A 27,582-nucleotide genomic window follows, 5' to 3' on the forward strand; every position below is an offset into this window, starting at 1 on the left:
ACCCGCTCCGCCCGGGTCCCGCACCCCTCTATGATTATCATCATCATCGCCAGCAACCTCTCCCTCCCTCTCTCTCTCTCTCTCCCTTTTTTCCTCCTTCAGCTTAGTAAAAAGTGAGTTTGGTGTGTGTCGTTCGCGTGGCTGTCATTAAGGCCGTTTGTTATTGTGTGAGGGCTGAATCAGTTAGCTCTTTGTGCTCTCAGCTGTATGGTAATGTAGACAGCACCTGCTCCCTGCACAATGCGAGGGAGAGAAAGAGCTCCCCTCGGCGCACGCTACTGCCTCTACAACAATGTCCGCACATTTTTTCAAGAAATCCCTTCCAGCACTTCCCCCCTCCGTAAAAAAAAAAAAAAAGAAAAAAAAGAAAAAAAAAGAAAAAAAACCCCCAACTTTACACCAACCGTCACCTTATTTTTTTACATACCCATCAGACACTAGAACTCTTGTTTTGATCTTAAAAACATGGAAAGGAGTTTAGTGGTGCGGTGAAAGAGGGATAGAGATGATTACCATTTGAGCAGTTTCTTAATGATGGATGGAAGCGGGGGATAAAAGTTGGAGGGCGACTCTGGCATGTCACTGGAAGCGGGGTTTTCCGCTTTGTTCGGGCCCTCTGTTTAAACACCTTCGGTAGGCTCAGGCGGATTCATTAGGATGCAAGGTGTAACTGTCTCTGTAAATGTCATTTTAATTGTAACAGATCATTTCAGCACAGATTAGGCTTGTGTGCGAAAGGAGAGGATTTGGCTACAATAACCTCACTGTAGGTATGCCGCGCTAAAAGCCTTATTATGGCGACTTTATTGGGTTGAAACGTGCATTTGCATGGCAAAATGTGACTTTCATTGAAGCAGATGTCTTGATCACAAATTATCTTACAATGCGCTAGAAAAAAATTCTTAAAGACTTCTTAAAGTAAAAGCATTGGGTAATACCAATTAAAAGAAAATCACTAATGAGTTCATTCAGCCCAGCTCTTCTTGACTGTTCCGGGACTGTAGCTGCCCACGTTCACTTACGGGGGGTTTGCGGCACCCACCCCAAACCCAGGCAGGTCCCTCGCCACTTAAACAAGCATCCAGACTTTTGCAACGTTTCGCCACTCAACGTGTGTGTCCTTTACATCTAATTTTGGTCGAACGAGTCATCTGCATCCAGGTACTCTTCCTCTCCCCTCTCCCCGCCCCTCGACGCTTAAGCGAAAGCTTAAATGTACAGGAATGTTCGGGGTTTTTTTTCACCCCGGGGTTTTATCTGGGCAGAGAGGGGAGCAGCGATCCCGCAGGCACCGTGCGAGGGCGCAGGGAAGGCGGCCCGGCCCGGGGGGGAGCGGCGGGTCCCCGGAGGATGGGCCGCCCGCCCCCGCGGTGCCCAGCCTCTGCAGCGGGGAGCGGGGGGGCGCACCCCGCAGCAACGCCGGATTTAACTGCACATTGCTTTTGCCACCTAGCGTCAACATCTTTTCAAGTGGCTTGCCGCTGCTTCGCAAACTTTGCTGCGGCGTGATCCCCGGGAAAGGGCGGGGGGGGGAATCACTTCGTATCGGGTTTACTAAACGAGTGGGGCGGGGGAGGGGGGGCAATATCTGTCCTGAAATTTGGGGGTAGCCCGTCGGTGGAGGCGAGAAGTGATATATCACCGCGGATCTTTTCATCTACGAGAGACAGAAAGTTGGTCCATTAGCATCCCCTTGCTTAAAAAACTGGAAATAAGAAGTTACACGCGCGAGGGCTTTAACCTAGCGATAGGGGGAAAAAAAAAAAAAAAGGCACCGAAAAATCTTGCCCCCAAATCCTTAACAACCCCCCTTCGGTACCGGGTATTTGTTAAATTGACGTGGCACAGATTTCTCGATTACCGCTGCTGAGCGTGACTGAAAGGCGCCGTGAGAGCCGGCAGGATCCTGCCCACGGCGCTCATTCTTCTCCAGCTTAATTTATGCCACGCGATTCTGTATTGGGGAAATCAAGCAGAAAGCTCCTTTTCTGCTTTTTTCCCCCCTCTCCCTCTCTCTTTCAGATGCTGGGCTAACGGGGAGACTGTTTAACTTAAGTGTTTCTATAGGAGGCTGTTGTAGTTTAACTCCTGCCCACCAGTAGCTGAGGCGAACAAAGGAGGGACTCGAGGTCTAACTATTCATCCATTCTCTGCACTTTAATTTTCATTGATTTCGAAGACAAGGGGAGCCCTTAGGGATTCTCGCTGAAGGGGGATGACACGCCTTTAGACGCGATCAGCCCCCCAGCCAGCCATCTGCTCCCAACCAAATGGCGCTTTTTCGCTCCCAACCGCGTGTCTCCGCACCGCGCTCGCCCGCCGCCCCCCGCCGCCCCCCGCGCCGCCCCCGCGGTGTTAACCGCGCCCGCGCACCGCCACCGACCCCCGCTGCCGGGGACGGGCGGCCGGTCCCGCCCGACGCCCGGCCCGGCCGCGCCCGCCCCGCCGGGGCGAGCCGGCGGCTGGACCCGCCGGGGGCGGGCGCGGTGCCCAGGGCCACGCCGGGGCGCGGTGACCCCGCACGGCCGGGACGCGGCGGGCCCGGCCCCGCCTGCCAGAGGCTCGCTGGGGCTGGTGGAGTATTGTGCTCTCCCCCCCCTGCCCCTGATTGATACCCTTCCCGCAACGCCGGCTCCCCTCTCCTGCCCCGGCGAGGATTTACGGTCCCGCCGCGCAGCAGCGCGGCCGAGAGCTCCCCATCAGCCGCAGCTTTTATTTCTAAGCGAGCCAGATTATGGGAAAAGTCACTTCGGGTGCGGGGGGGGCGGGGGTGGGGGCGTGTGTTAATTAGGGCGACGCGCTGCCATCGCTGGCGCGCAACCCTGATTTTTCCCGGGACCAGGGCTCCGGGCATATGGCGAACGGTGCGTCGGCGGAGGGACGTGTACGTGTGGAGCTATGTGTAGCCGAGTGTGCATAATATTTTAATTAGGTCTATAGTCCCTACGGAGGTATGTGTGCGCGGCTGCCCCTCCGTCGCAGCCCTTCCTGCACGCCCCCTTCACCTGTCCCCCCGGGCCGGGCCCGGCGGGATGGGATGGGGTGGGGTGGGAGGGGAGGGCAGGGCAGGGCAGGCGGGGCGCCGCCGGGCCGGGGCTCTGGCTCCCCCGCCGGCCCCGGGCTCGGCGGCGTGACCGGGGTGCTGGCGCTGCCCGGGGCCCGGCCGCAGGGCGCCCCGACCCGAGGCGGGTGGGCGGCGGGCGCGGGGGGCGCGGAGGTACCGCGGTGTCGGAGGGGCGCTCCGCCGCCCTTGCCGTGTGCGGGGAGGGGGATTAAGAAGTTTAGCGCGTAGGTTAGCCCAAAGTTGCAAAGGCATGTGCTGATTAGAATAAGAAAGGGCAGTCGCGTGGCTCAGCTGGCACACAGCGAGGCCAGATGATAGATAAGCAGCTCTGGGCCTTCCCTCCCCCCCCCCCAAGTCCCCTTTTTCAAATCGCAAATCATCTGCTCCGGCCCTATCCTAGCCCCTCATTTTCATGACAATGGTTGTGTGTTTACCTGTGATCCTGGGACCGACGGGGCATTCCTTTGTCTCCCGAGGAGATTACCGCAGCCAGCTGCTCTCCAACCCTTCCCTGCGCAAATCCCGAACTGGCCCCTATATGTGTTTTACTGACTGCACGCGAGGAGAAAGCGAACCCCCCCCCCGCCCCCCTGCGCTACTTGTTTGTTTGGGTTTGCTCCCTGGCTTGCTTCCGACGGGATTTTGCTTGTGGGAAAATACGAGGAATAAAATTGGTCACTCGCGTGCGTGAGCTGTCGTTGCTCCCAAAGTGGGAAGGGTGAAGGGCTGCGTACCCCTGCGAGGGCGCTCACCGCCCGCCCCGGGTAAGAGCCGCGGGGCCTCCCGGGGACGAGGGGACACGAGGGGCCCGGGGGATGGAGGCTTCCCCCCGCCTTGCTCTCCCCCGGGCCCTCGGGCTCCCCCCGGTCCGAGACAGCACCTTCCCCCGAAACTTCCCGTGGGCGCCCCGGGCCGGGCGGGTCCCGCTGCCTCCCCGGTCTCAGCTCTGGGAGACAGCGATTCAAATGCGCTCATCGCCCGCGCCCCTCTGGGGAGCAGCTCGGCCTCGCATTTGGAGAACTGGCCTCTTTGTCCCCCTTAAATTCCAAGGACACTCACGATCTTCACCACGCTAGACACCACGGATCGGGTTTGTACTAAATGACCACCTGAGGTCCCTTCCAACCCGAAATATCCCGTGATCCCGAGATTTACCCTGCTCCCCAGCACCCCATCTGCCCCATCGGGCAAGCCCGGCGTAACGCCGTGCAGCGCTGAGGGCTGGCTTGTCTTGGCGGGGTGTCACAGAGCAGGGAGGGGGAGCGATCGGGCTCAGGTCATACACATGGGATAAAAAACGTGACAGCACTTCTCAGAAAAAATGTTTTGCATTCCAGCTATGAGATTTCGCTGGATGGCTGCAAATACTCCCTTCTGCTACCGACTTCAGCAGCAATATTTGCTGCGTTCACCAGTTCTCATAGGGAACCCCTCTTCTCTTTTCCCCGGTTTTATTAATCATCATCTTAAACCACAGCTCTAACTAGTAGCTGCAGACTACCACTCCAGACAGTAGCTGCGCCGACCACTCCTCCCCTACGACAGCCAGCACAGCGTGCCGCTGTACCGTACTACATTTCACGCGTGAAGGGTTTTTCTGTTCCCCTGTGGCCTGCAGCCCCCTTTGCACGGTGCGCACATCTTGTGCATCGTGCACTGGCTGCAGCGCAAAACCTGCTGTTAATAAACTTTGGGGGGGGGGGAGCAGTTGGATCGTATGTTTCCAGGACTTTCCGAGCCACTTCCAATTTGCGTCAGTTTTATTTCTTTCCACCTCTCTCTATGTGCAGGGAAGCGGGGGAGGGGGGAGCGGGGGAGAGGAAGGGGGCAGAAACTCCTCTGCAGAAGGTGATTATGAGAAAGAGGATGGGTATGGATGGGGCGGGCCCGAGCTTTTGGAAACGCTCTCCCCTTTTCTGAGAGCATCTGCCCGGAGACGAACAGATGTGGGCACCTGCGGTGACAGGCCACATATGCTCCATCCTATTCACAGGCATTCAGACACGGCTACAATGGTGAGGCTTTGTGCACGCGGACTCACCAAATATATTAATCTGCGCTCCCCAGAGCACCGCTCTGTTTAATTTTTCACCGGCAGTAACACGTGATCTAATCCTCCCACCGGCTCCCCCACGTCCCTCTTTCCCCCTGAAAAGATGTGAAGTTATTCAGGTCCCCACCTGTTGCCGGTGGGGCGGGTCGCGCTCCCGGCACGCCTGCGGCCAGGCCGCCATCCCGGGCTGCGCGCCGGGGTGCGCCCCAGGGAAAGCGGGGCTCCCCTCCGCTGGCAAGTGCCGAGCAAAGCAACGCGAACTCGGCCCCCCGCCCGCTCCGGGCCGGGTCCTGCTAGAGCCGCCCGCCGGGCTGCCGCGGGCCGCTTTGTTTACCCAAGGCCGGCGGCGGCGGCCAGCGCCGCTCAGCAGGCCGCGCAGCCAAGGGGCGACATAAATCTCCGACGCACGACTCGGGGGTTTTCAAGCAATTTCGGTGCGCGACGCTTTCATCTCCCCACGTCCCCCCCCCCCCCGCCCCGGCTGGGTTTGTTCGGGGGCACAATGGCCCCTCCGGCCCCATTGTGGCCGTACAAAGCCGAGGGACACCAGGCCGCGGGCGGGGACAGCCGCGGTTCAAACCAGCCCGGCCCCCCCTCGCCCCCCGCCGCTGTCACGCGAAGGGGCCCGCTGCAGCCGGCTGTCCCCGGCAGGGCGGGCAGGGACGGCGCTACCAGCGGGCAGGGCGGGGGGCGGGCAGCGACAGGGACGGCGACAGCGACAGCCCCGTCCCCTCAGGCCCGGCCGGCCCGCCCCGGCCGCCAGGCGCATGCGCGGCCCCGCCCCCGCGGGAAGCGGAAGCGCAGGCTCGGGTCAGTGCCGGGGTGCCGTTAGGAGGGGGCGGGCGGCAGTTTAACGGGCACGCTGCGCGGGGGCGGGGGCGCTTGCCGGGGGTGAGAGCGACTGGAGCCCCGCTTCTCGCTCGCAGCATGGTCCGGGTGCCGCGCGGCCTCCCGAGGGAGGGGCTCGGCCCTTCCGGGGCTGGATGCAGCGGCCCTCACACCTCACAGGCCTCGGCCCTCCCCTCAGCGGCGGGCGGGTGCCGCCGGCCCTTCACCTGCCTGCCCGCGGCCTCTGTGCCTCTGGGACGGGCTCCGGCCCTTCAAGGCAGTGGGGGGCCGCGGGCCTGCCTGTGCGCTGCTGCACGTCAGAAGTGGAGGAGTGGGCGAGCTCCTCGTCCCTTGTGCTGTGGGCCTCGGCTGGAGGGCTCTTGTGAGGGCTGGGGCGGTTATTGTGAATATTTCTGACAACAGCCCTTTGCAATGCTGCACGTTACTATGGGCATAATAAAATTTGTATCGTGGTAGTTGCTTGCTGACGATGAAGTTTAATGGTATCATCAGCTGTTGTAGGGATCACCTCTCTGATTTTTTGTGTCTGTATAAAACGGGGGGGAAACATTTTTGATTACTTAAGTTTGTGGAGAAAACTCTCCCCCCCCCCCCCCCCCCCGGCACAGATTCATGCACTTGATAGTAATGCAGCTGAGATCCTGTGGTAACCAGAGATCTCTCTTTCACTCAGGCAACATTAGAAATAAGCGTCCAGCCTTAAGCTGTTCCTCAGTTGCACAGAATGTGCATGCTTTCCGCTCTTGGGAAACAGCATTACCACATAAAACATTTCAGTCCTGATTCTGCCAACTTTATTGAGGTGCCTCTAATGAAAGTATTTCTCAAGTCAGTTGGTTTTACTTGTTCTCTTTTCTGCTACTGTGGTGGATTGGAGAGTGATTTCCTTAACATGACTGTTACTGTTTAGTAGTGAAACAGGATGGTTGGCAGAATATAAACTCCTTATTTTTTCTTGTGCTTTCAGTGAATGTGTTTGACAGTAATAATAAAATGCTACTAGTAGCCAAAGTGCTTGCTTATGTGTTTGGGTGTGAACTTGCTATTGATTAAGCTAAACTAGTACTGGTAATGGAAATTTTTCTGATAATCTCTGTATCATAGACTTGCTTAAATTGTTAGGCAAGAGGAGTGCTTCAAATACAGGCGTGAGGAGGTGGGAAAATGTTTCTTTCCATTTATTACAGCACAGTATAGCTAGTAAGTTGTTTACCACACTTCTTGCTCTAGGAGTGTAGCCACTATGGACAGAATCTGTACTGAATCATAACTAAAACTTGCTTGGATGCAATGCATTTTTGCAGAAGCAAGACCTGCCATGGCGTACTGCATAGTGACCTCCGATCATTTAGTCTGACTGCATGTGTTAGTGATTAAAAGATGAAGACCTTCACATCCATTGCTAAGTCTCCATGGAAAGTAATAAAAAATGATAACCTACCAGTGCTCAAACTGTTTGGAATCAGAGGTGCAGCTTTCCTAGAAAAGCAAATGGCTGGAGTCTTAAGGGCACCCAGGTAACACTGGAAGTAGCATCATAGCAAGAGCAGTGCCCTACCTTGCATCCGTGTGCAGCAATGAAGCCGATTCATACACATTTATTTCTGATTTTATAACAGCAAGGTCTGCTGTATGCTCTCAGCTTTATTTCGTATGTATTTCATATTCCATTATATAAGGAAGAAATTTTTTACGCTGAGGGTGGTGAAGCATGGGAACAGGTTGCCCAGAGAGGTGGTGGATGCCCCATCCCTGGAGACATTCAAGGTCAGGTTGGCCGGGGCCCTGAGCAACCTGATCTAGTTGAAGATGTCCCTGTCCATGGCAGGGGGGTTGGACTAGATGACCTTTAGAGGTCCCCTCCAACCCAAACTATTCTATGATTAAAGAGGATGATATTCAAAAACTGTATCTGGAGGGTATTAGATATTTAAACTCTGAGGACTCAGGAATACCTTTAAAAGCTGTCAATTCACAATACTTCTGTGAATTCAACTTCCTTTTTTTCTTTTTGTATACAATAAGCATGTGTATTGTAATGTAACACTCCTGAGACAGTCTGTAATTGAAATGTCAGAAATCAGCAGTGTGAAAAACAGGAAAAATTGTACTTGTTTAATTAGACATAGTGAATTTCTTTACTATTTAACTGAGAAGGGATTCAACTTTCAAGTACAATCAAAATAAAAACAAAACATTTTCTGAGAATAAAGAAGAAAACAAAGCTTGATGGAGCTTGTTAGCTCCATTTTTCATTGGAAGGTCCTTTAAAATAAAATGGTGCTGTGGTAGAGGAAGTTGATGCTGTAGTAGAGGAAAGAGCACATCTATCGTAAAGGCTGTGCGAAACTTCTTTGCATTGAGATTTCTAGAAATAAAAATGGAGGTCATCAACGGTTTTGATTTTATCCCACAACTCTCTGTCTCTACGGAACGTGTAAATTGGTTCATTTGGCATGCTATTAAGTTCTGCCACAGAATTTGGAGACTCTCTTCTTCAGTCTTTTGGTATTTCCTAAACTGAAAATAGGCTTATTCCATTTTTAATTGTTTAATGTCTAGCTAATGTTTGCATGGGTGTCTTTTAAAATAGATTGGTTCAAAATTGCTGTGCATGTTAGAAATCCCATTTAATGTATTAACTTCACTATTAATGATAGTCAGATTTGTAGATTCACAAAATATAGGTAAATCTCTAAATCTTTAAACAGGTCTTGAAAATTATATCTTCAAATGACAGGATGGTAAAATGGATTGAATTTCTGATTCAAAGCAGAACGGATACTACCAAAACCGTTGCAGAAGTAGCGGTATTGCAACTGGTGACGTATCAATGGACTCCTGTCTATAAACTCAGATGGTAACTGAGCCATTTGCACAATCACAGTACAAGCCTGATTTCTGAAGTTATTCAGTATTTTTTTCTGCTGACTTCAATTAAAGACGTTCGTATACTTTTACTGTGAAAATCAAGCCATTAATTCCTGTGTTGTACACTGTCAGCTAAGATGTTTTAAAGCTTTTAATTACGCCTATACTTGTTTTTCTAGCGATGTGTACTTTTCTATATTTTACGCTATTAATATGAAATTTTTAAAGTCATATTTATGAAAACCTTTTGATATTTACAGTTTTCACTGATATGAAAAGCAGAAGTGGAAGGCAAAGTGAATGGGCACTTATGTCCAGTTTGTTGATTGTTCAAACTGTTTAAAGGCCAGGACAACACAACAAGCTATCAGCAAAAGCAGAAAAACAACAGTTCAGTTTCCAAGCTGCTTTTTCTTTTTATTGTAGAATTTCATTACGTTTCTCAGTATTGCATTTTAGAATGTTGTTTTTATTTTTCTTCTTTCAGACTGCTGTGAGTTTCAGAGATTGGCCATGGGCATTAAAGGTTTGCAGGGATTTGTGGCAAGAGTTTGCCCTGATGCATGCAAAACAGTAGATCTGAGAGAAGTGGCAGAAAAACATCGCATCGATCATCCTGATTTCCCGCCTGTTATCGTAGTAGATGCCATGAGTTGTGTTAGATACTGGTACACACCAGAATCCTGGGTGTGCGGTGGGCAGTGGCGGGAGTACCTTGCCATTTTAGAGGATTTTGTTAAAGCTTTTATGGCAGCTGGTATCAAGTTGGTGTTTTACTTTGACGGAGTGGTAGAAGAGAAAAAGAGAGATGAATGGATCAAACGGAGGTTGCAGAATAACAAGGAAATCGCCAGAATATTTCAGTTTATCAAGACTCACAGGAAACAACCAGGGAGAGAAATGTTCATTGTTCCTTCAGCTTTGCCTACTTTTACACGTTTTGCCCTGAAGTCGCTTGGTCAAAAAACAGTATGCACATTGCAAGAGGCAGACTTTGAGGTGGCTGCATATGGTTTGCAACATAACTGCATAGGAATTCTCGGGCAAGATAGTGACTATCTCATCTATAATACATGCCCCTACTTTTCCATTGAGAAGCTCAGTTTGGACAGACTGGTCACTGTTATGTACTCTCGAGAAGATCTTTGCCGTGCATTGGGTCTTAGTTTGACACACCTCCCTCTCTTTGCTTGCTTGCTTGGCAATGATGTTGTTCCAGAAAGCTTGTTGGAAGGCTTTTGGCGTAAATGTTTAGTCACCAGTCCCCACAAGAATAACAGCTACAACAGAAGAACAAACATACTTCTAGCTGTAGCAAATTACATCTCAAAAGTTCCATGCTCCTACAGCAGCCTGAAACACTTGGAAGAGATGCTACCTTTGGGATCAGACAAGACATTACTTCACAGAGGAGTGGAGTCCTATCTTTTGCCGGGGCAGCAGTCTCCGTGGATTCCTCCCAACCTAACAAGTTGCCAAACGCTCTCCCTTCAACAACAAACAGCCGTGTGTCAAGATAAGGAAATCTTTCAGGTGCCTTGTTTTTTAAAGCTTAATGGTGACTTTATTGCTATGACTACTTAATGGAAGTTGGTAATGAGTACATCGAACCTATTGATTTAAATTTGCTTGAGCAAAATCTTTTGTCTGTTAAGTACAGCCATGGTTATGACTATTACATGCATCATGATGAGGGCAGATGCAGCACATTTAATTAAAAGTAGTTCCTCTCTTTTTGAAGCGTCGGGCAGGTCAAATAATGGGGAGCAGCTCCTGTATAGGCCTATAGCTGGGCATAGAGTTGTACTTCCCATGTATTGCACGATGTAATGACTTGCTTTTTGCTTAGAGAACCCACAGATCAGCTACAGCTGGTTAGTGGTTTGCTTGGCTGTGCCTGGCACATACAGTCAAGGTATCAAAGGGAGCTGTGCTAAGAACGCAGAAGTTGAAATTGCTCTTGTGGAGGAGCTGAGGAAACTTCCTATAAACCTGTATTTCGTGATTTTTTGATCAGGTTAATTATCCTTCAGATTCATTGTCTCTGAAGGAACCAAAAGCACTTCGAGTGGCTTGTTAATCCTTAAAGGGCAGGGCTGCACTAGCAAGTTTCACTTACGGCTTCCCACATGGGCAGAGATGCGCTGGTGCTGGGGTGAGAAACGGTACAGTCAGATTGGGTCACTCTGAGAGACTGGATATATTAGCTAGGGTAGCCTACCCGGCTAATAGAAAACTGAGCTACCTGGCATCAGAGTTTATGCAAGAGTAGTAAGTCTAGAGTACAATTCTGTAAATTCATGGCAATTAAGATAACATATTGAGATTTAATAAAAAAAAATCTATACGAGGTAGTGTATTTTAGACCCTATATAGCCATCTGTTACTCCCTATTTTGTTAGATACGTATAGACTTCAAATAGAGAGTCTTTTTTTTTTTGGTCTGTCTCTTGAGCATTTTCTTTAAAACTATTTTTCTGTTTCCTCTTATTACTCTAAAGTAATTCTGTAATTTACATTTTCCTTTTCTAAAAAGACTCTAAAACATTTAGAAACTACATTGTAACCTATGCAATGCTCATTTCGGCTAAACTGCAGATACATTTGGGTTTTTTAATTAACCACACGTAGATACAATACATGTCACTTTTGACTGTAGCAGTTAAATAGAAGATGTTATTTAAAAAACCAACAACCCTACATCCTAATAAAGTGTTGAAAAATAATGTTTATGCTTGAAGTGCAAGGAAAAATTAGCCAGAATGTTATTATCTAGGTTGGATTATGGTCAGGACAATAGTAGTAATATCCTTGCTCCTTAAGAGAATGTACCATGCGGTCTTTATGACAAGTGGTCATTATTTCTTGGCTAGATCTTTCATTTGAAGGGTTGCAGTTCTCTAGCGTCATGCTGAGCTACTGCTGTAATAAAATAACAATGTTTAGAAACTCCAGTGAAGAATGCTTCACTGTTGCTGCATAAATCCTATGTTAAGCCAGTCCCTGGGCCAAGGAAATTACAGTCAAAGTTGTAGACATGTTAACTTGTCTTTCGTTTTTGTTACAGGTGTTTAAATATTTGTATATGTCATGTGTGTGCTTTGCTTCATATTTTGAAACCCATATGTAGTTCTGTTTACCTTGCACATAATCTGAACTGCACATAAATGACATACACAGCTCAGTTCCAACCTTGAGGACATAGCCTTATGTTGCTGCTTCTCTCAGAAAAGAAGAGCATAACTTTCTAGCTGACTGTAGGTGTAAATCAGAAATATTTTTCAAGATACAGCATTGAATACAGCAATACTTTTGAAATCAGCTTGTAATTTTTTCAGTACATAAGGATGTGTAGATTATTGGCAAATTGCAAGAAACTAGTATTTTCAAATTATCTCATATCTGTGACAGTGGTTTGTATGAAATAGTTCAATGCTTCATTCAAATCATGCTTAGAAATACTTAACTTTGTTTTTGTTTTACACAAAAGTAGATTTGGGGGATTACATTGTTTATGTGTATTAGGAACACTGAAGTATTTCTTCCAGGGCAACCGTTAATTTATTGCTATAAGAAAATGCTCTGTTGATTGGCATTGTACACAGAAGCCTATAATTGATTTTATGCTCATGTGAGAATTTCTTCTGAAAGCATGACATTTCAGTAGAATTAGTTTTGATCAGTAATGACCCAGTGATTGACTGCAGCTTTGACCTGCTGAGTTCCCAGGTTTGCAGCTACTGGAATTCTGCAGAAATGGTGAATTTGGCTTTGGCCAGTGGTCTGGTAATTCCCAGTGAAAGAGGCTGAGATAACTGTGTGGATGGCACAACCCAAATAATACAGGTAGCGTGACACATGCAGGGAATGCAGAGCAGAGAAACTTCAGTGCCTGCTCACCATACGGCATGGGTCCAGGAGAATTTATTGGTGGCACCCCGTGGAAGTAATTGGCTCCGGTCAGCTGTTTGAACACCCCCATAGTTTTGGTCTGAGGTTGTGAAGTAGAAAGTCTGTCTGGCTCTGCACTTGGCCAGTCCAGGTTACAAGTGTTACTGGTTGAAATTTTGCACTGCCTGAGAGCAGCTTTGTTGCTTCTGCATCTAAGCTGCTCCAGATCAGTGGTCCCTGTTGATGCTGAGGCTGCTTGTAGCCAGCTGCTGTAGCCAGATGTATCTGCATCCAGTGCATGGTTAATATGCAGCCTGGGTGATGCTGTGATTCTGCTTTTCAGCAACAGCCTGCAGACCTGGTTTTCTTCACTAGAGCACATTGTATTTCTTTTCTTGGGGAAGAGCTATTGCAAAGTAAAAGTGTGGTGAAGTTAAGTATTCTAATTTTGCCACAATGTAAACTACACAAAGTCAGCTCAGGAAAGAAATGGAGCTGTCTTATGTAGTTCATCTTGCAATAAAATTAAAAGTTTGGGGTTTGTCATGCCTTCACTCACTATTTAAAGGGCAAGATACGTTTTCAGGGGACTAAAGGAGGGCAGCTCATTTTTCTATGTCTGAATTCAGAATTCATTTTAAGAATAATTACTCTTTAAAAAAAAAGTCATTAAAAACCCCAAGGAGGGGCTAAGAAAGGCAGTGATGGGTTTCCTGGGGATTCATGTCCACAAAAGATAGATGTCTGAAAATGTACTATACTGGTGTTATTTGAAAAAGCACTTGTTTCCTCCCTGGCCATTCCCTCCATTTCCACCGATAGAGAAAGTACTATTTCCTCAAACAGTGAATACATTTTGTTACTTTTGGATCCTTCTTAATTTTGGAGGTAATGCCTTCTTTCTTCTTTGAACAAACAGTTAGCTAAAGAACAGCATATCCAATCTGAAAATTATACGATCTTCAATATCCTGAGTAAGGGAGAGATTGAGTGCAGCAACTCTTTGGAAGATGAATGTGATACAGAGATTCCTGGACAGGCACTTATCTACCGCCCTGCTCGTCAGCATATTTATTCTGTCTTGTTGGAATCTGGAAAAGGTAAGGATTAAACTGCTTACACCATTATTCAAGTATACTTTCAATTTTGAAATATGAAATCTTGAATTCATTGTTTCCGTAGCTACATCAGCATGGCATTTAGGATAAAAACTGTGGGCAGCTGAAGTGTACTTCTTAAGGAATCGAGAGAAAATGTGACAATGAAATTGCAGTTTTTCTACATGCTGTTCAATTTCAGTGCTTTTAAAGAGATTTTTAAAAATTGGGGGTTTTTTCCTTGTTAAATGGGAAGTTGTGAAAGTTGTTAATGAGCAAAAGATTGAGCAAAACAATGACATTTAGAAGATTTTAAAAGTTTGAGAGAATATGAAACCTTATGTTGCTTTGATAAGTGTAGCTCCTGATGAATTAGTGAGTTGTAATACACTTCTGCAAAACAGTAATGCACTGTTACAGTTTTACCTTCTGTTGATTTTAAGTCTGCAATTTTAAGAACAGTGGATAGTCAAACATAGTTACTGTAGTAATACAAATGCAAGTAGTCATGCCAGTGATTATTAGTTCTTTCATCGAAGTGCAAGAAAGTATGATTTCTTTATCCAGTGGTATGAACAGATTCTGTAGCAGGTATATATATCTGTGCTTCCATTCTTCTGCTTTAAGACAGACAATTCTTTATTCACATCCTTGGACAAATTTTGTGTTCTTAAGACTTCCATTAGTTAAATGTTATCTTTACAGAGTCTTCTAGGCAATGAGTTGAGAATTAAAAATGTACTGAACTTTTATTCTTCTTAATACGTTGATTTCTCCTTGGTAATCACTTTACATTTTATTGATGAAAGTGCATTGCCATCAAACCTAATATTCAAACTGTGTGCTTAGAAAGGCACAGAAAGGTATTTAAGTACCTGACTTCCTTCGGCAACTAGAGGTTGAAGTTGTGCCATAATAGGAAAAAAAAATAGGAAAAACTAAATCAGAGTTTACGTAGTCATTTGGAGAGAGTAACAAAAATCTCAGCAGTAATCATGCACATCTGTCATTTGTCATTTTTCGGCATACTGCCTCTAAATTTCGTAGACAATTACAACTTGGTTGGGCTTTGTTTATTCCTCTAAACAGCAGGATATTCACTGATGTTTTCAGAAACACCCAGACCAAAACTTCTAATTAACAATCGTTGCTGTGAGATGGCAGGGTAGTAGGCAGATTTGCATTTGTGTTACAGTGTTTGTAGTATTCAGATGAAGAAGATTAGAATTGAAATACAGAAACAATACTTTAGAATCTTACTGAAAATGAAATTTGAACATGAAAGAGGTCTCCTTTTAAGAAAGTGATTTTAGAATAAAACCACGGATAACATGTATTATTTATTCTCGGTTCATGCTTCAAATTCCAGATATAATTTTCTAAAGTAAATCATAGTGTACTCTCAATCCTTAACCCTTCCAGAAAGGTAGGTGGAGTGTGTCTGCATGGGCACCCCTATTAAATCTGCATTTTTAGTGCATGTATCTACCTCTAACTGCTTTAACCATGTCATTTCCTAGTAGTTCATGGGTTGGTTTTTTATTCCAGTCTATAGTTGCTTCTGAGTCAAGAGTGTAGATCATTAATCAGAGTCTGTATGGGAATTCATAAGTAAACGTCAGCATTATTTTTTATGAATTTGCTACTAGACCTACAGGGAAGTTCTTTACAAAGTAAGTAGAATCCTTTGCCAGTTTCCCTCAGATGAGGTCAAGTTGACTGTTTTTTGTAATTCGATGAGTGGTAGGATGGGAAGAAGTAACCTACACTGTATAGTGTAAGAACTACACTTAGTGGAAGAACTAACCAACAACTGCAGGTTGTAGTATAATGTAGAATTACTTTGGATTAGCATTAAAAAGGAGCTTATTGGAAGGAGTCAACCAATTAAATTAGTCCATGTAGAGTCTGCCGCTACTGTGATAGAGTTGCTGATGTAGCTCATTTGAAGCTAAGTTGGTTAACTCTACACAGTGTTCCAGTTTGCAGTGGAGACGTATGTGTTAGTGATCCTCTTTTTTATTCCTTAAGATCCCTCAATTACAAGATTCCTGTGTTGGAAACTGGCCTCTTTGCAGTTTGCAAATCTGCTTACTTACTGTTAAATAGGGATAGCAAAGCAGCCAACATTTAGTAAAAGCAGTGGTTACAGTTTTGGTAAGAACAGGTTAAAAATAATGTAAAATGTTTCCTCTACCCTGAAACAAGAAACTTAGTTTTGAATGTCTAGGTTGAGATTTCCAAGGGTGCCTAAGAGACCCAAGAATCCGTAGGAGCTGGATGTGGTCATATCCTTAGAAATCACCCACCTAGACCATACTACTTTGCCTGAAGCCATAGCGTGATAAGGGTTTCTTTTGCTGTCAGTGCCAGTTTAAGTAATTTTCTTGCACAGCCGCTTATTTCAGTCCCTGTGCAACCTTTCAGTTGTGCTGGTGCAGCTGTTTGTGCAGCTGCATGGTGGCCTAGTTTGAGAAACTGAAAATAGCCCCTCTCTCTCTTCCCTCCCTCTCTTGCAGTCAGGTAACTAACCTGGTTGTGTTTCCCCATCTGACTCTTTGTGTAGCCACAAACAGCTATGGTGAAAGAGCCCGAGGGAATTGCAAGGAGTGGGAATGAGCAAATCAGCAGTTGCCTGAAAAAGTTAGCAGTGCTGCTGAAAGAATTGCTCATGAAGCTATGCCTTTGGCATAGTTTGGTATATGGTAAGCATGTGTGTACATTTACTCACAGAAATGTTACTAGAATCACAGCCTTATTTTTGACCCTACTAAAATAAATAGGGTGTTGATGGTGATCCTGATAGCATGGCATTTGTTGCCTGTGTATTTTAAAGGTATCTTTATAATTAATTGAGCTATTTCTGATCATTAAGTGGAATAGTGCATATAGTGATACATAAATTGTCAACTTGTAGCGTCTTTCCTAGAAAAACAGTAGTATTGGAAAAATTCAAGAAGAGGGGAAAATAGCAGTAAATAATGCACCTTGATAGGCCAGCCAAGCTCTTTCTTTTGTGTGCGAAGAGTTCAGAACAAAGCCGGCGGGTTTTGGCACTAGCGCAGTCCTTGGAAGTACCTGCACCTGCGTGACTGTTGCCAATTGGGAGGTTACGTAATGTAGCCTAAGCCCGTGGCCAGCTCCTGGAAGTCCTAGCATCACTCCCAGTTCTAACATTAGCAGGCCAGACTGACCCTCACTTTGACAGTGTCAAAAACAGTCCGTTAGCAGAATTTTTGCCAGTTATCACCAGTGACCACTCTGGAGGGCTGGCATTGTTGCAGCTGTAGAGGAGCACACATAACAGCGTTTCCAACTGTCTCGTGTTCTGGTGTTTTGCACATAGTTGACATTTTCCTTAGGCTGCCTAAGTAGTGCTTCCACAGGTCGTTCAGAATCTATTTAAACAAAGGAACTGCTGTTTTTTTAATTTCACTGGTGATATTCAGTATTTGCATTGTGGGGAAAAAAGTTTGAAAGATTACTGGTTTTTTTCCAGAGATATTTCCATGCAGGGAGGGTTGGCATGTAGTAATCATGTCTCCATTTTGGTTTTGGTATGTTAATGTGCTGTCAGTTTGCAGGACCTTGCTTTCAGCTATATTTATTTGGCTACTTATTTGAACAGTAATATACTTTTGTTACTAATGGACTGTAATAGTGAAGAGCACTCAGCTGATGTGGTGCTACATTCTGTACCAACACTCACATACATTAAAAGAACAAAACTAGAGGTTTCCCATTGACTTCTCTTTTTACTGTGCTTGAGCTCAATGGGTGATATAAAAATAGCATTTCACTGGCATTTAGAATCAAGAGACATTTTGATAAGTTGTTCTGTGAGTTGTGGAACTCATAAAGAGTGACTCTCCTCGCCAGCTTCCCCTCAGCAAAGCTTTTATATTTCCATGCTCCTTCCTAGCATCCTCTTAACTTCTCCCCATGTCCTTGACAACTCCCTCCTGCAATATATGGTGTTCTCAAGTATGTTCCCTATTGCCTCCTGCTCTCCCCAAATCCCATCTACCTTTTTATTCAGCTCTAGCTCTTCCATAGCTACTTGTGTATTGATTTGCCATCCAGTGCGTTTGGATACAACAGGTAACTTGACTTTCCTGCCTTTCTTTCAGTTGGTGCCCTAATAGGATCCCTCTGTCAGCTGAGTCACCAGTTTCACAAAATGTTTAGGAATTTAATACATTTGAACTCTTTTCTTCTCTGTCAGATTTAGTTGAAACAGAGCAGTGCATGCATGAATTAATTATAAGACTGATGTCCTAATTGTATTAGGCTTGCTTCCTTAAGAAACCAGGCTAAAATCTGGGAGGCTGAGTGAGCTGAATAGATTGACTAAAGCAGAGTAATTTACGTAATAAATCTTAAAACAGAATGCTAAAACATCAGAATGTTTCTGAAAGTGACTTTGGGATATTAAACTGGAGGGGTTTGTTCATGAAATAGCATTATCATAGGCAATGATTTATAATCAAGATGTGAGACTATTCAGCTACTGGAATGTGCAGTTTAAGGTGCTTTTTTTCCCCAGTGTAGGCATTTTTCATTTTATTCTTAATGTCATCAGTTTTTGAACAGTGAAGCATTGCAAGCCAGGTGTAATGCTGTCCCTCACAGTCCAGCTGTTGGTTTTTCAGTCCCTCGCCTTTATTGGGAGTTTGTGCTGCAGGTCCATGGGTAAGGAAGGAAGAGGAAACAGGGCTGTAAAACAGATTTTGTCGTGTTCTTTTCCCTCTCTCTTATCCCTGACAAGAACTCCATCTGAGGAATTTCTGCCCTTGCACCATAGCACACTACTTGTTCATTCATGCCAACAGTCATTTGCAGCATTGAGCTATGAATGAGATCAGGAAATTAATGTGACCAAACTTTTTGGGGTGGTGGAGGGAAGGGAGGGAGAGTGTTGGAGAGATTTGTTTGGGGTTTTTTAAGCTAGGTGAAGTTTTTGATTAGTGTTCATAATGTGGCATCAGAAATACTTGTGCAGTAAAGTGCAGGGTGATTGGAATTGATGATAAAAGGCAGGGATTTTTGAGGATAGCGGCTTCAGCACTGGGTGTGAGCTGGAGGGAATTAGAGATGCAATTCTGTGAATCTGGAAAGGGACAAGGGAAGGGGAAAAAAAAAGCTTTGAGTTTTGCCTGGAAAAGATTTGAAAACACTATTCCAAGTGCCAGGACTAGCTAAATCTGTTTACTTCATACTGTTTACCAGACTACAGAGTGTGGAAATTTAGGGCACTATGACATGGTTGCCATAAGCAAAATCTCGACAGAATGCAGAAGCACCATTTATAACAACAATAATGATTCTAGGGTTTTTTAATGAAGACTTGCATTGGAATGATTATGAGCTGACTATTGGAAATTGGATAGACTGCATTTCAAAAATTCTTAAATGCTTGAGTTTTTTCTGAGGGTATTTTCGTTTGTTTTTTTTTAAAGCACCAAATAGTTAGATGCACAACTCAAGCAGTGAAATTTTTAATGTAAGAGGCACCCTACTCTTTACTGGGGGGCGGGACAGAGTTGGGGTTAGGGGGTAGGAAGCCACTTAGGCTATTATGCATAAACAATCCCTTTGTACTAGATGAAAGGTCTGGAACAATGGGCTGTAAAAGCTCTGCATCTGACGGTGGGATGACTCCGTTGCTGTCAGCTTTCAAATAGCCGTCAAGGCCTCCTTATAAAGATTTTGTCTCAAACCCTGACACAGGAAATGTCAGGGCAAGTTGGGAGGAGAATCATATTAAGGACTGCCTGCATATGTGGCAGTGTGACAGCCCTAAGAGATTGAGGTAGCTCATGTAGCTCCCTAAGCTATGCCAGATGCCTCCACAGCTTCCTGAACTGCCTTGGAATGGGAAGGCCTAAAATTGGCTGAAAGCCGTTTTAGAATGCTTTCCAGACTCTTGTACTTACATTTTTGGCTGCAGTTCCCAACTCCAAACTCATGTTTATAGTACATAATTCAAACTCTCTTCATTTGTTCTGATGATTTGTCATAAAGATACTAAAACTAATTTTTCTTGGTTTGTTTTTAAAGAAGCTGAGCAAATAAGTCATTATGAAGTGCCTTCTATTACTTTAGAATCCCGATCACCACTGCTTCCAACTTTTACACTAGTGTCAGTACTTGCATTTGACTTACCCATCCAATTCTGTCTTTTTTAGGTGGAGCCTATCCTTTGGTAAAAGAGTGGTTTGTCTATTTTGGAAATCCCCTCCAGCAGCCAGAGCTGATACAACCTGTACAACCTTCTATGCCAGGTAGAATAAAAATGTGTTTAAATCTGAACTGAAATAATGACATCACTAAAATCAGGTTAGACAATCAATCACCACATGTTTGATATGGAATTCAAAATGACTGTGGAGAACAAGGAGCTAAAGTAGAAATGCTGCATGCCTGTAATTGCTTTTAATTACCCTGTATAATTATAGTAGAATTCAGCTTTAAGCTACGTGTTATTACTATGTCTTGTTAAACCCAGTGCTCTTTCAAACATCAGTTCTAAAATGCAAACAATTTCGTAGAGGTTCTAAATATTGCTCTGAGGCCAGGATAAGTGGTGTGTAGGGCCGTATTAAAATTCTTCTATTAAGCTGTTTGAGAGAATGTGTTAACGAGACTGGAGGACAATATAAAAAAGGGCCATTTTTAGATCACCTGTGACAACCCAAAAAGAGAATCCAGCTTTCAATAAAGAAATAATTAGGCTATCTGTTTCTGTGAAGCTGTTTCTACTGTCAAGCATCAAGTGTTTTGTGTGTTCTTACCTTCCTTCCTTTGGTAAAGGACACATTCATGAACGCTCTTAGTGAAATTAGCGTTATGAGGAATGTGTGATATTTATGAGGAAGTATATACTTTAGTGAAAAGATTGGGCACTGTATATGTCACTCATCTCTTTATCACTAAATTGTATCATGCAATACAAGTTTAGGATAGGAAGTAAACAGTACTGTACTAATTTTTTTTTATTTCAGAGGAAAAATTGTTCTAATTGTTCATCTGTCCATACTATTGTAGTCATAACCCCTCTATCTTTACTCTCACAGCTCTCTCTCTCGGTCTAGTCATCTGCTATCATGTGGATCAGGAGCTCAGAGTTTTTTCAGTCTTTCATATGAAATGAATTAGTTCCATTGATATACAATACCACTGATATGCTGTTAAGAAAAATTATTATCTACTGGACTTTTTGAGAGTAATTACCAGTGCTTCTTCCTTCAGTACCCAGAGCTTTCTGTAGCAGTCTTTGTTCTGATCTGGTCTAAATCCAGATTCGGAAGTTGTTGAAATGCATGCACTTTGTTGTTGTTGTTTTGTTGTTAGGGATTGCTTTAGAACCTACTTGTTTTTAATTTGCTGGGGTTATAGTAGATTTTCTTTTAAGGTATCCTAAGATTGTACATTTATCTTCATATTTGAAACTCATATATTAATGAGAGTCTTCAAATTCAAGGATGAAGGAAAAACAGTCGCTCTTTAGATTAATCAGCCTTTTCAAAATCCTTTTGAAAGGAAGTGTTTGGAAAGAAATTAGTTACATAGACAAAGTACAAACAAGGTTTCATTTGATATACAGTAGTTTCACTGTCCATTACCCCTGATACAGTATTAGGAGAGTGATTATCTAATTGACTTGATGATAGCATGCAATTGCTGTGAAATTTTCCAAATGGATACGAATATGCAGGGTAAAAATTGATCGGTCTGTCCTGTACAACTGTTTTATTTTGGCATGCAATGGTCTGGGAACATGCATTTGTAAAACAAGCAAACAAAAGTCAACGAAGTATAAACCATACCTATGTAGTTACATTTCGGTTTGCATGGCAAATATACTGTATTTATTGCTGTGAAATTTTCCTTCCCAGATGGTAGAGTACCTTCCTCCCTTTCTGGAGAGGAATCCACTTAATCTCATATTCTCTGGTTCTACTGCTCTGCAAACATGCTACACATAGAACCCACCTTCATGTTGACAATAAACAGGATTTAAAATCACCGTGTTTGTTTGTTTATAGCAACCACATAAGAGGAGTTTATAAAAACAGCATCTTCTCAGCCATAATCTTTACTAACTCAGTAATGAAAGGCTGTTCAAGCAGACTATTAAAAAAGGGGAGGAGGACTTCTAGTGTTTATTTTTAGTGCTCTGTTGTCATTCCTTCAGCGAACAAATATTTTCCTAAAATTTTTGCAGTCCATATTTGTATGCCTTACATTCGCTCATGCATCTTTTATTTTCCACAGCATGACTTTCTAATTCACCAAATAAGGTTCTCAACAGCGCATCACATTTTTCAGGCAGGGATCATATTTAGAGCTAAATTTAAAGAAGTTGTTATAGGAAGTTAGAGTTCAAAGCTGTCAATCAAGATCAGGTTACTCAAAAAAGAGAAAAAACCTTACCAGAAACTATTTGAAAAATCATAGGTGCAGTTAATCTGGGAAGGTTCTTTGTATTATCTTTTTTGGAAAAAATTACAACCTCATTATCACAACTACTTTAGAAGTGTACTGAGAATATATGGGAAATCCTGAGTATTGAATTTGATTTAGATTAAAAAGTCTGAAGAAAGAATATTTGATATGAACTTTGAACTGTAATGCACATAACCATAAATACTTTGAATTTCATATTGATCGTAAAAAAAAAAAAAGAATTCCCACTGATTTTTTGTGTGTATAAAACAGCAGAACTGTCTTGCATCTGAACAGCTTGCAGGTGATAGATTGAATGTTAGCTTTTTTTTTTAAAACCAAATATCAACTCCTAAAGGCTGTAAGATGATAGCTTAAAATATATTTAAAATATAATGTGTATTATGTATATGTATTTTTCTTGAGGGACAGTCTTCTGAATTAGCATCTGCGCTTGCTCGCATTCTCTGTCTCTCTTTCTCCCTTCTGGAATGTTTCCTTTCAGTTGAATGAATGTGATCATGATGTTTCCCACACATTGACAGAGCAGCAGTTAAATTGATAAAAAATGTCTCTGAGAAATGAATTTTGTTAGAAGATCTGTGATCCAAGAAAATACTGTTTAACATCCGTATCTTGTGAACATAGCTGATCTATTTGATATGTGTGCCGTTTATAAGGAACAAGGGAAGTTTTAAAGTCTTTACTGGAAATGTATGGATTCTGCTTTTCATTTTATTTCTGAAAATGTGTAGGATATTGTAGAATCATACCACAGGAGTTTGGATGTACTTTCAGTATTCTAATCATTGCATCTTAGAGGAATATGTCATGAATACCTCCTGTTCAAAATGCTGTCTCTGGAATGCTTCTTTAATGGTCAGATTTAATTGGCATTTGGGTTTATGGCATCTTTAAAATTGGCCACAGATGTTGACAAGTTAATGTTGAGTGTTCCTAGCAAGTACATTTTTATAAACTTATTTTTATTGCTCAGTATTTACATGATCGTGTAAAACGATGAAGTGTTAAATTTCTATTACTGGTGTTATAAAATGAAATTTCAATAGTCATTACTTCAAATATACATGAACAGTTAGTATTATACATGTATATCTATATAGACAATGATGATGTTTTAAGTTAGTATGAATGTGAGGATCACCTTTGTATAAGCCTTGAGTTCAAGGATATCATAGTATTAATGCATTCCACAACTTTTGCATGCATTGTATATTCATAAATCAGTTACTGAAGTTCAAACAAATGAAATAAATATTTCTGTATTCCCTTGAAGTGCTCTTGTTTATCATGATGCTTTCTATATGACAATGTCTTTAAATGTGTGAGTGAAAAGGAAAAAGGAAAAAATAATTCAATCAATGCTTTTTCTCTTACCTTGTTGGTTGTCCATTTTTGCATTTAGGCAGGTAGTACCTCTTGACCTCCATGGAAGTCTTTGTGATGTTGTTCTTCTTGGAGTTCCCAAGGACTACAGTTTACATAGTACTGAATACAGTTTTCACACAGTTTTGTGCATGTTGAGAGTAACTATAAGCATATGCAGTGTTTGAGTATCTCTCTGTAATTCATAGGACCTTGTGGTTCCTACGACTCCAGGAGGATAGATAATTTTCTCATGACTAATTTTTACAGTAAAGAAGTATCAATTATATATATCTAAGTATGTTTTGTTCTGTTTCCCTTTTGTTACTCAGTTTTGGGGTTTTTTAAGGTTAATTTAGTAAATATTTAGATGTGTTCAGAAAGTAAAATACTTCTCCCTATCCAAGTAAATTTCTCTCCTTCAGGAATGTTTTCTAATTGCTGTAAAGTATGTAGTGAGGATGTAACTAGAATAGAGAACAGTTTTGGGGGTCTACTGTATATGAATCTTAGGTCTGTTGTTGACTGTACACGTGACGGGAGAGTCATTAAACTTCGGTGTATTTGTTTCTTTGTTTTACTTATCTTTCATTTAAGGGTTAATATAATGGATCGCTCTTGGGTACTACATGGAATTTAATTACTTGTAGAAGAGATCCTTTCAGAAAAATAACGCTTTTGGTTGGTATGTTCCAAAAGGGGATAGCATCAAGTTTTCTTTCCCAGAGTAAATAACTCATAATTCATCACTACCTCTTTTTTGTAGGCGCAAGTAGATGTTGTTTCTAAAAGTATAAGAAACTGTTTATGGAAGAGATGTCTTGAATTTTTTGTTGAGCTCTCTCAATATAGATATGTAATCTTGATTATTGATGTAGTTTCATGGTTTTACTCTGAAGAAAGAAGGATTTCTATTATTAGGTATACCCCTGGATGCAATTAATTTAAAAAAAACCTGAACAGATGGCAGAATACTTTCCTTTAACTGATTCTTGGCGTATCTCTTCATATGCAGCTGATTGGGAACCTTCTGGAAAGCAGAAACCATCAAAACTATTTGAGTTTACCCATGTAAAAATTGTCTCACACATTAAAGTTGCTTAGCCTTGGTAGGAAAAGTTGGCTTTGTTTTGTTTTTATGCACGTTACCTTCACTTTTCTTCCTGGAAGTCAGTCTCTGCTGTTCTTTTTTTTCTTAAGGCAGCAATTACCAGTATCAAAAGCAGTAATCTGAGTCTTATTGTGCTGTCTGTACTGGCCCACTCACTGCCAATATTTGTATTACCATGTTGCATTTCCAACTCCAGTCAAGCAACTGGTATTTTTTCTTAATATATATATTTCCCTACAAAATAAAGTTAGAAACTTACAGATTGTATGATGGTAGTTCTTTACATGGTTAAAACTTTTGACGGGAGAGTTAGTCTTAAAAATAGTAAAAGAAACATCCATCAGGGAGATGAAGAAAGAAAATACTAACTTCTTTTCTAGTTTCCCCCCCTCCAGAGAATTAGTACCATTTGGTTAATGGGCTTTCTTGGTTAAATAAACATCGTCTATGTAGATTTCAGCACCTTGTCACTTTAACCATTTATTATCACCAAGTGTTCCTAACTGGACTACAGCTGCTGCATGCCACACAAAAAAGAAAAGTTGTTACCAAATGTAGCTTAATTAGTCCACATTTAAAATTCACACCTCGTTTTATTTAACTACAGAAGCAGCAGTACTTTATGGGAGGATTCTGTCTTTAATTGGGATTCTTAGGCATAACCAGTTAGCTGTTCTGTTATTTCACGTGCCTTAGTGTTTATTTTGATAATGGATTAAATGTAATTTAAATGAGGAGCAAATTTTACATTAGTTCACACGTGTCACAAGTTGGGAGATGGCAACGTGGGGTAAATATTAAGGATTTAGAGACCAAGGTGAATGATACTACAGAAAGTATGGAAAGATAACATTATACATAATTGATGACAGTTCTTTTGTGCGTGTTTGCAACAGCGTTTCATACAGTAGCCTAGGGAGTGCAAAATACCAGATAGCCTTGATTTTTGTTCCGAAACTGGAACCTACTGCAGAGGAGTCATGCCAGCACAGTGTTTTGTGGAGAATGCGTGTTTGCCAGCAAATGGCATAGGTGACCAGTTTGTTCATTAGAATAGGTGATTATAAGAGAGGCAATGCAAGGATCCTTCAAAGACCCCTGATATGCTAGCTCTAGGAGAGAGAGAGAAGAAACAGATATGGTTGTTTTCTGCTGAATCACTATTTTATGATGAAGCTAACCCCATTTAATGCTGTGGATCCCCAAGGGAAAGCACACACTTGTAGGCAAACTTTGTTCTTGCAAAGGGTAAAACCCTGACGTCTCAAAGTTGTCTATATTGTTGTAACAATCAAATTCAGTCCACTCTGCTTAAACATGCCTGTATTCAATACAATTCTTTTAAATTACAGGCCTTAATTTTTTTCGTTAATTTTTTTTTTTCAAATGCCAAGTTTTGTCAAATACATTTCATATTTAACTCTGTGATCCTTACAAGTGCCAAGAACAGATCAGTTGTTTGCTTTCAGATTGTAATGAGGTAGGCATGTTTTATCTTGTTGCTGCCAAGATAAAGTAATGGATTTCTATTGTAGGTGGAACACCTAATTTGAAAACATTGTGGTTTGCCAAAGGACCTGACGTGGAAAAGCAACGGTATAGTACATTTCTGGCATGCTTTCACCTTCAGGACAGGATGGAAGAGCTCCAAGCTCTAGAAGCACCTGTTGCAGCATTCTGCTGCTTGCTGGCCTATCTTATGATGCAGGTAACTGGGACAGTTGCTTTTTCTTCAGCTGTCAACCCTGATAGATGTGATTGACTAATAAACTGCTTCTTGCTAGCCTGTGCTGGATTTTTCTCTTAATCTTTACTGTAGGCATAGTTGATCAAATATAATAGTACTGCATTACAGTATTTTTAATTACTCCATTTAACATGCATCATCCTGTTCAAGAAACACTTGGGGTTTTTTAGTAGTTAATCATAACTCTCACATGCCCATGACAAAGCCCCTTGGGCAGTTTAACAGAGAGAGTATAAACTGAGGGATTTCCCCCACTTTTTGGGACCTGTTTGCAAGTTAAAGCTTCTCTTTTTGTGTTTCCTTTATGTCGTCAAAAGAAGACATTCCCTCAGGTGGCTGTGCAGGCTGTGCAAACAGACAATATAAATATTTAGTCAGCTCTCACTACGTTTTCACACCATCCTGTCAATCTACTCAGTTTCCAGCCAGAACTGAGGATATGGCTCTTCTCATTAAATTCTGAGAAATAGGTGATCATTAGGTAGCAGTTCTGTCATAATTCCAAACATTTGGCAGCCTGCAGACTACCTTAATTGTAATAAAAAGGAACACGATTAAATACAATATTGCTTCATTATTTACATTTCTCTTAGGTATTTAATATATTGTCTGTACTTGCCACCTTTCAAATGCTGCACTCACAAGCAGGTTTTCCTCTCTGAGGATGAGAAAATTATAATGCCTTTATCTTATCTGATAAGCTCTGTTGCACTTTTACTTACACTGAACTACATTTTGTCTTTTGTTTTGCTTTTTCAGACTTTCCTCAATAACAGATTTATACTGGTGTGTGATACATGAAAACAAGTTCTCCCTGACTTTTCCTTTTTTTTTCTTTCATACCTGTTTGTTCAAACTTAGATGATGCATTGAGGAAGAACAAATGGGAATTATACAAATGATCCATATAGCTCTTTTTTTTCTTTAATTTTTGTAGAGCAGAGTATAAATGGAAAGTTTTTTGAAAATGAAACTCATTAAACATCATTTCATGCCTTGCGGTTTCAATTCAGCAAGATACATGTCACGTACTTAGCTTTAAACATGCTTTAAGTGTTTTTCATA

The 27,582-nt window shown here is 42.8% G+C and overlaps 1 protein-coding gene across 2 annotated transcripts in view; it reads left to right on the forward strand.

The window, feature by feature from the left end:
- Positions 1–5,873: 5,873 nt before the first annotated feature.
- Positions 5,874–27,582, forward strand: part of FAM120B (family with sequence similarity 120 member B) — a 59,570-nt gene continuing 37,861 nt past the window's right edge. Inside the window, exons 1-5 of one of the 2 annotated variants that reach the window (XM_076334045.1) lie at positions 5,874–5,927; positions 9,325–10,370; positions 13,648–13,828; positions 20,014–20,109; positions 26,306–26,478. In XM_076334045.1, the coding sequence (XP_076190160.1) occupies positions 5,885–5,927; positions 9,325–10,370; positions 13,648–13,828; positions 20,014–20,109; positions 26,306–26,478 (1,539 nt within the window). In that variant the 5' untranslated portion in view covers positions 5,874–5,884. The remainder of the gene's footprint in view (positions 5,928–9,324; positions 10,371–13,647; positions 13,829–20,013; positions 20,110–26,305; positions 26,479–27,582) is intronic. The other variant, XM_076334046.1, reaches the window with a different exon arrangement.

Source organism: Aptenodytes patagonicus, chromosome 3, assembly GCF_965638725.1.
Source record: "Aptenodytes patagonicus chromosome 3, bAptPat1.pri.cur, whole genome shotgun sequence".
NCBI lineage: Eukaryota > Metazoa > Chordata > Aves > Sphenisciformes > Spheniscidae > Aptenodytes > Aptenodytes patagonicus.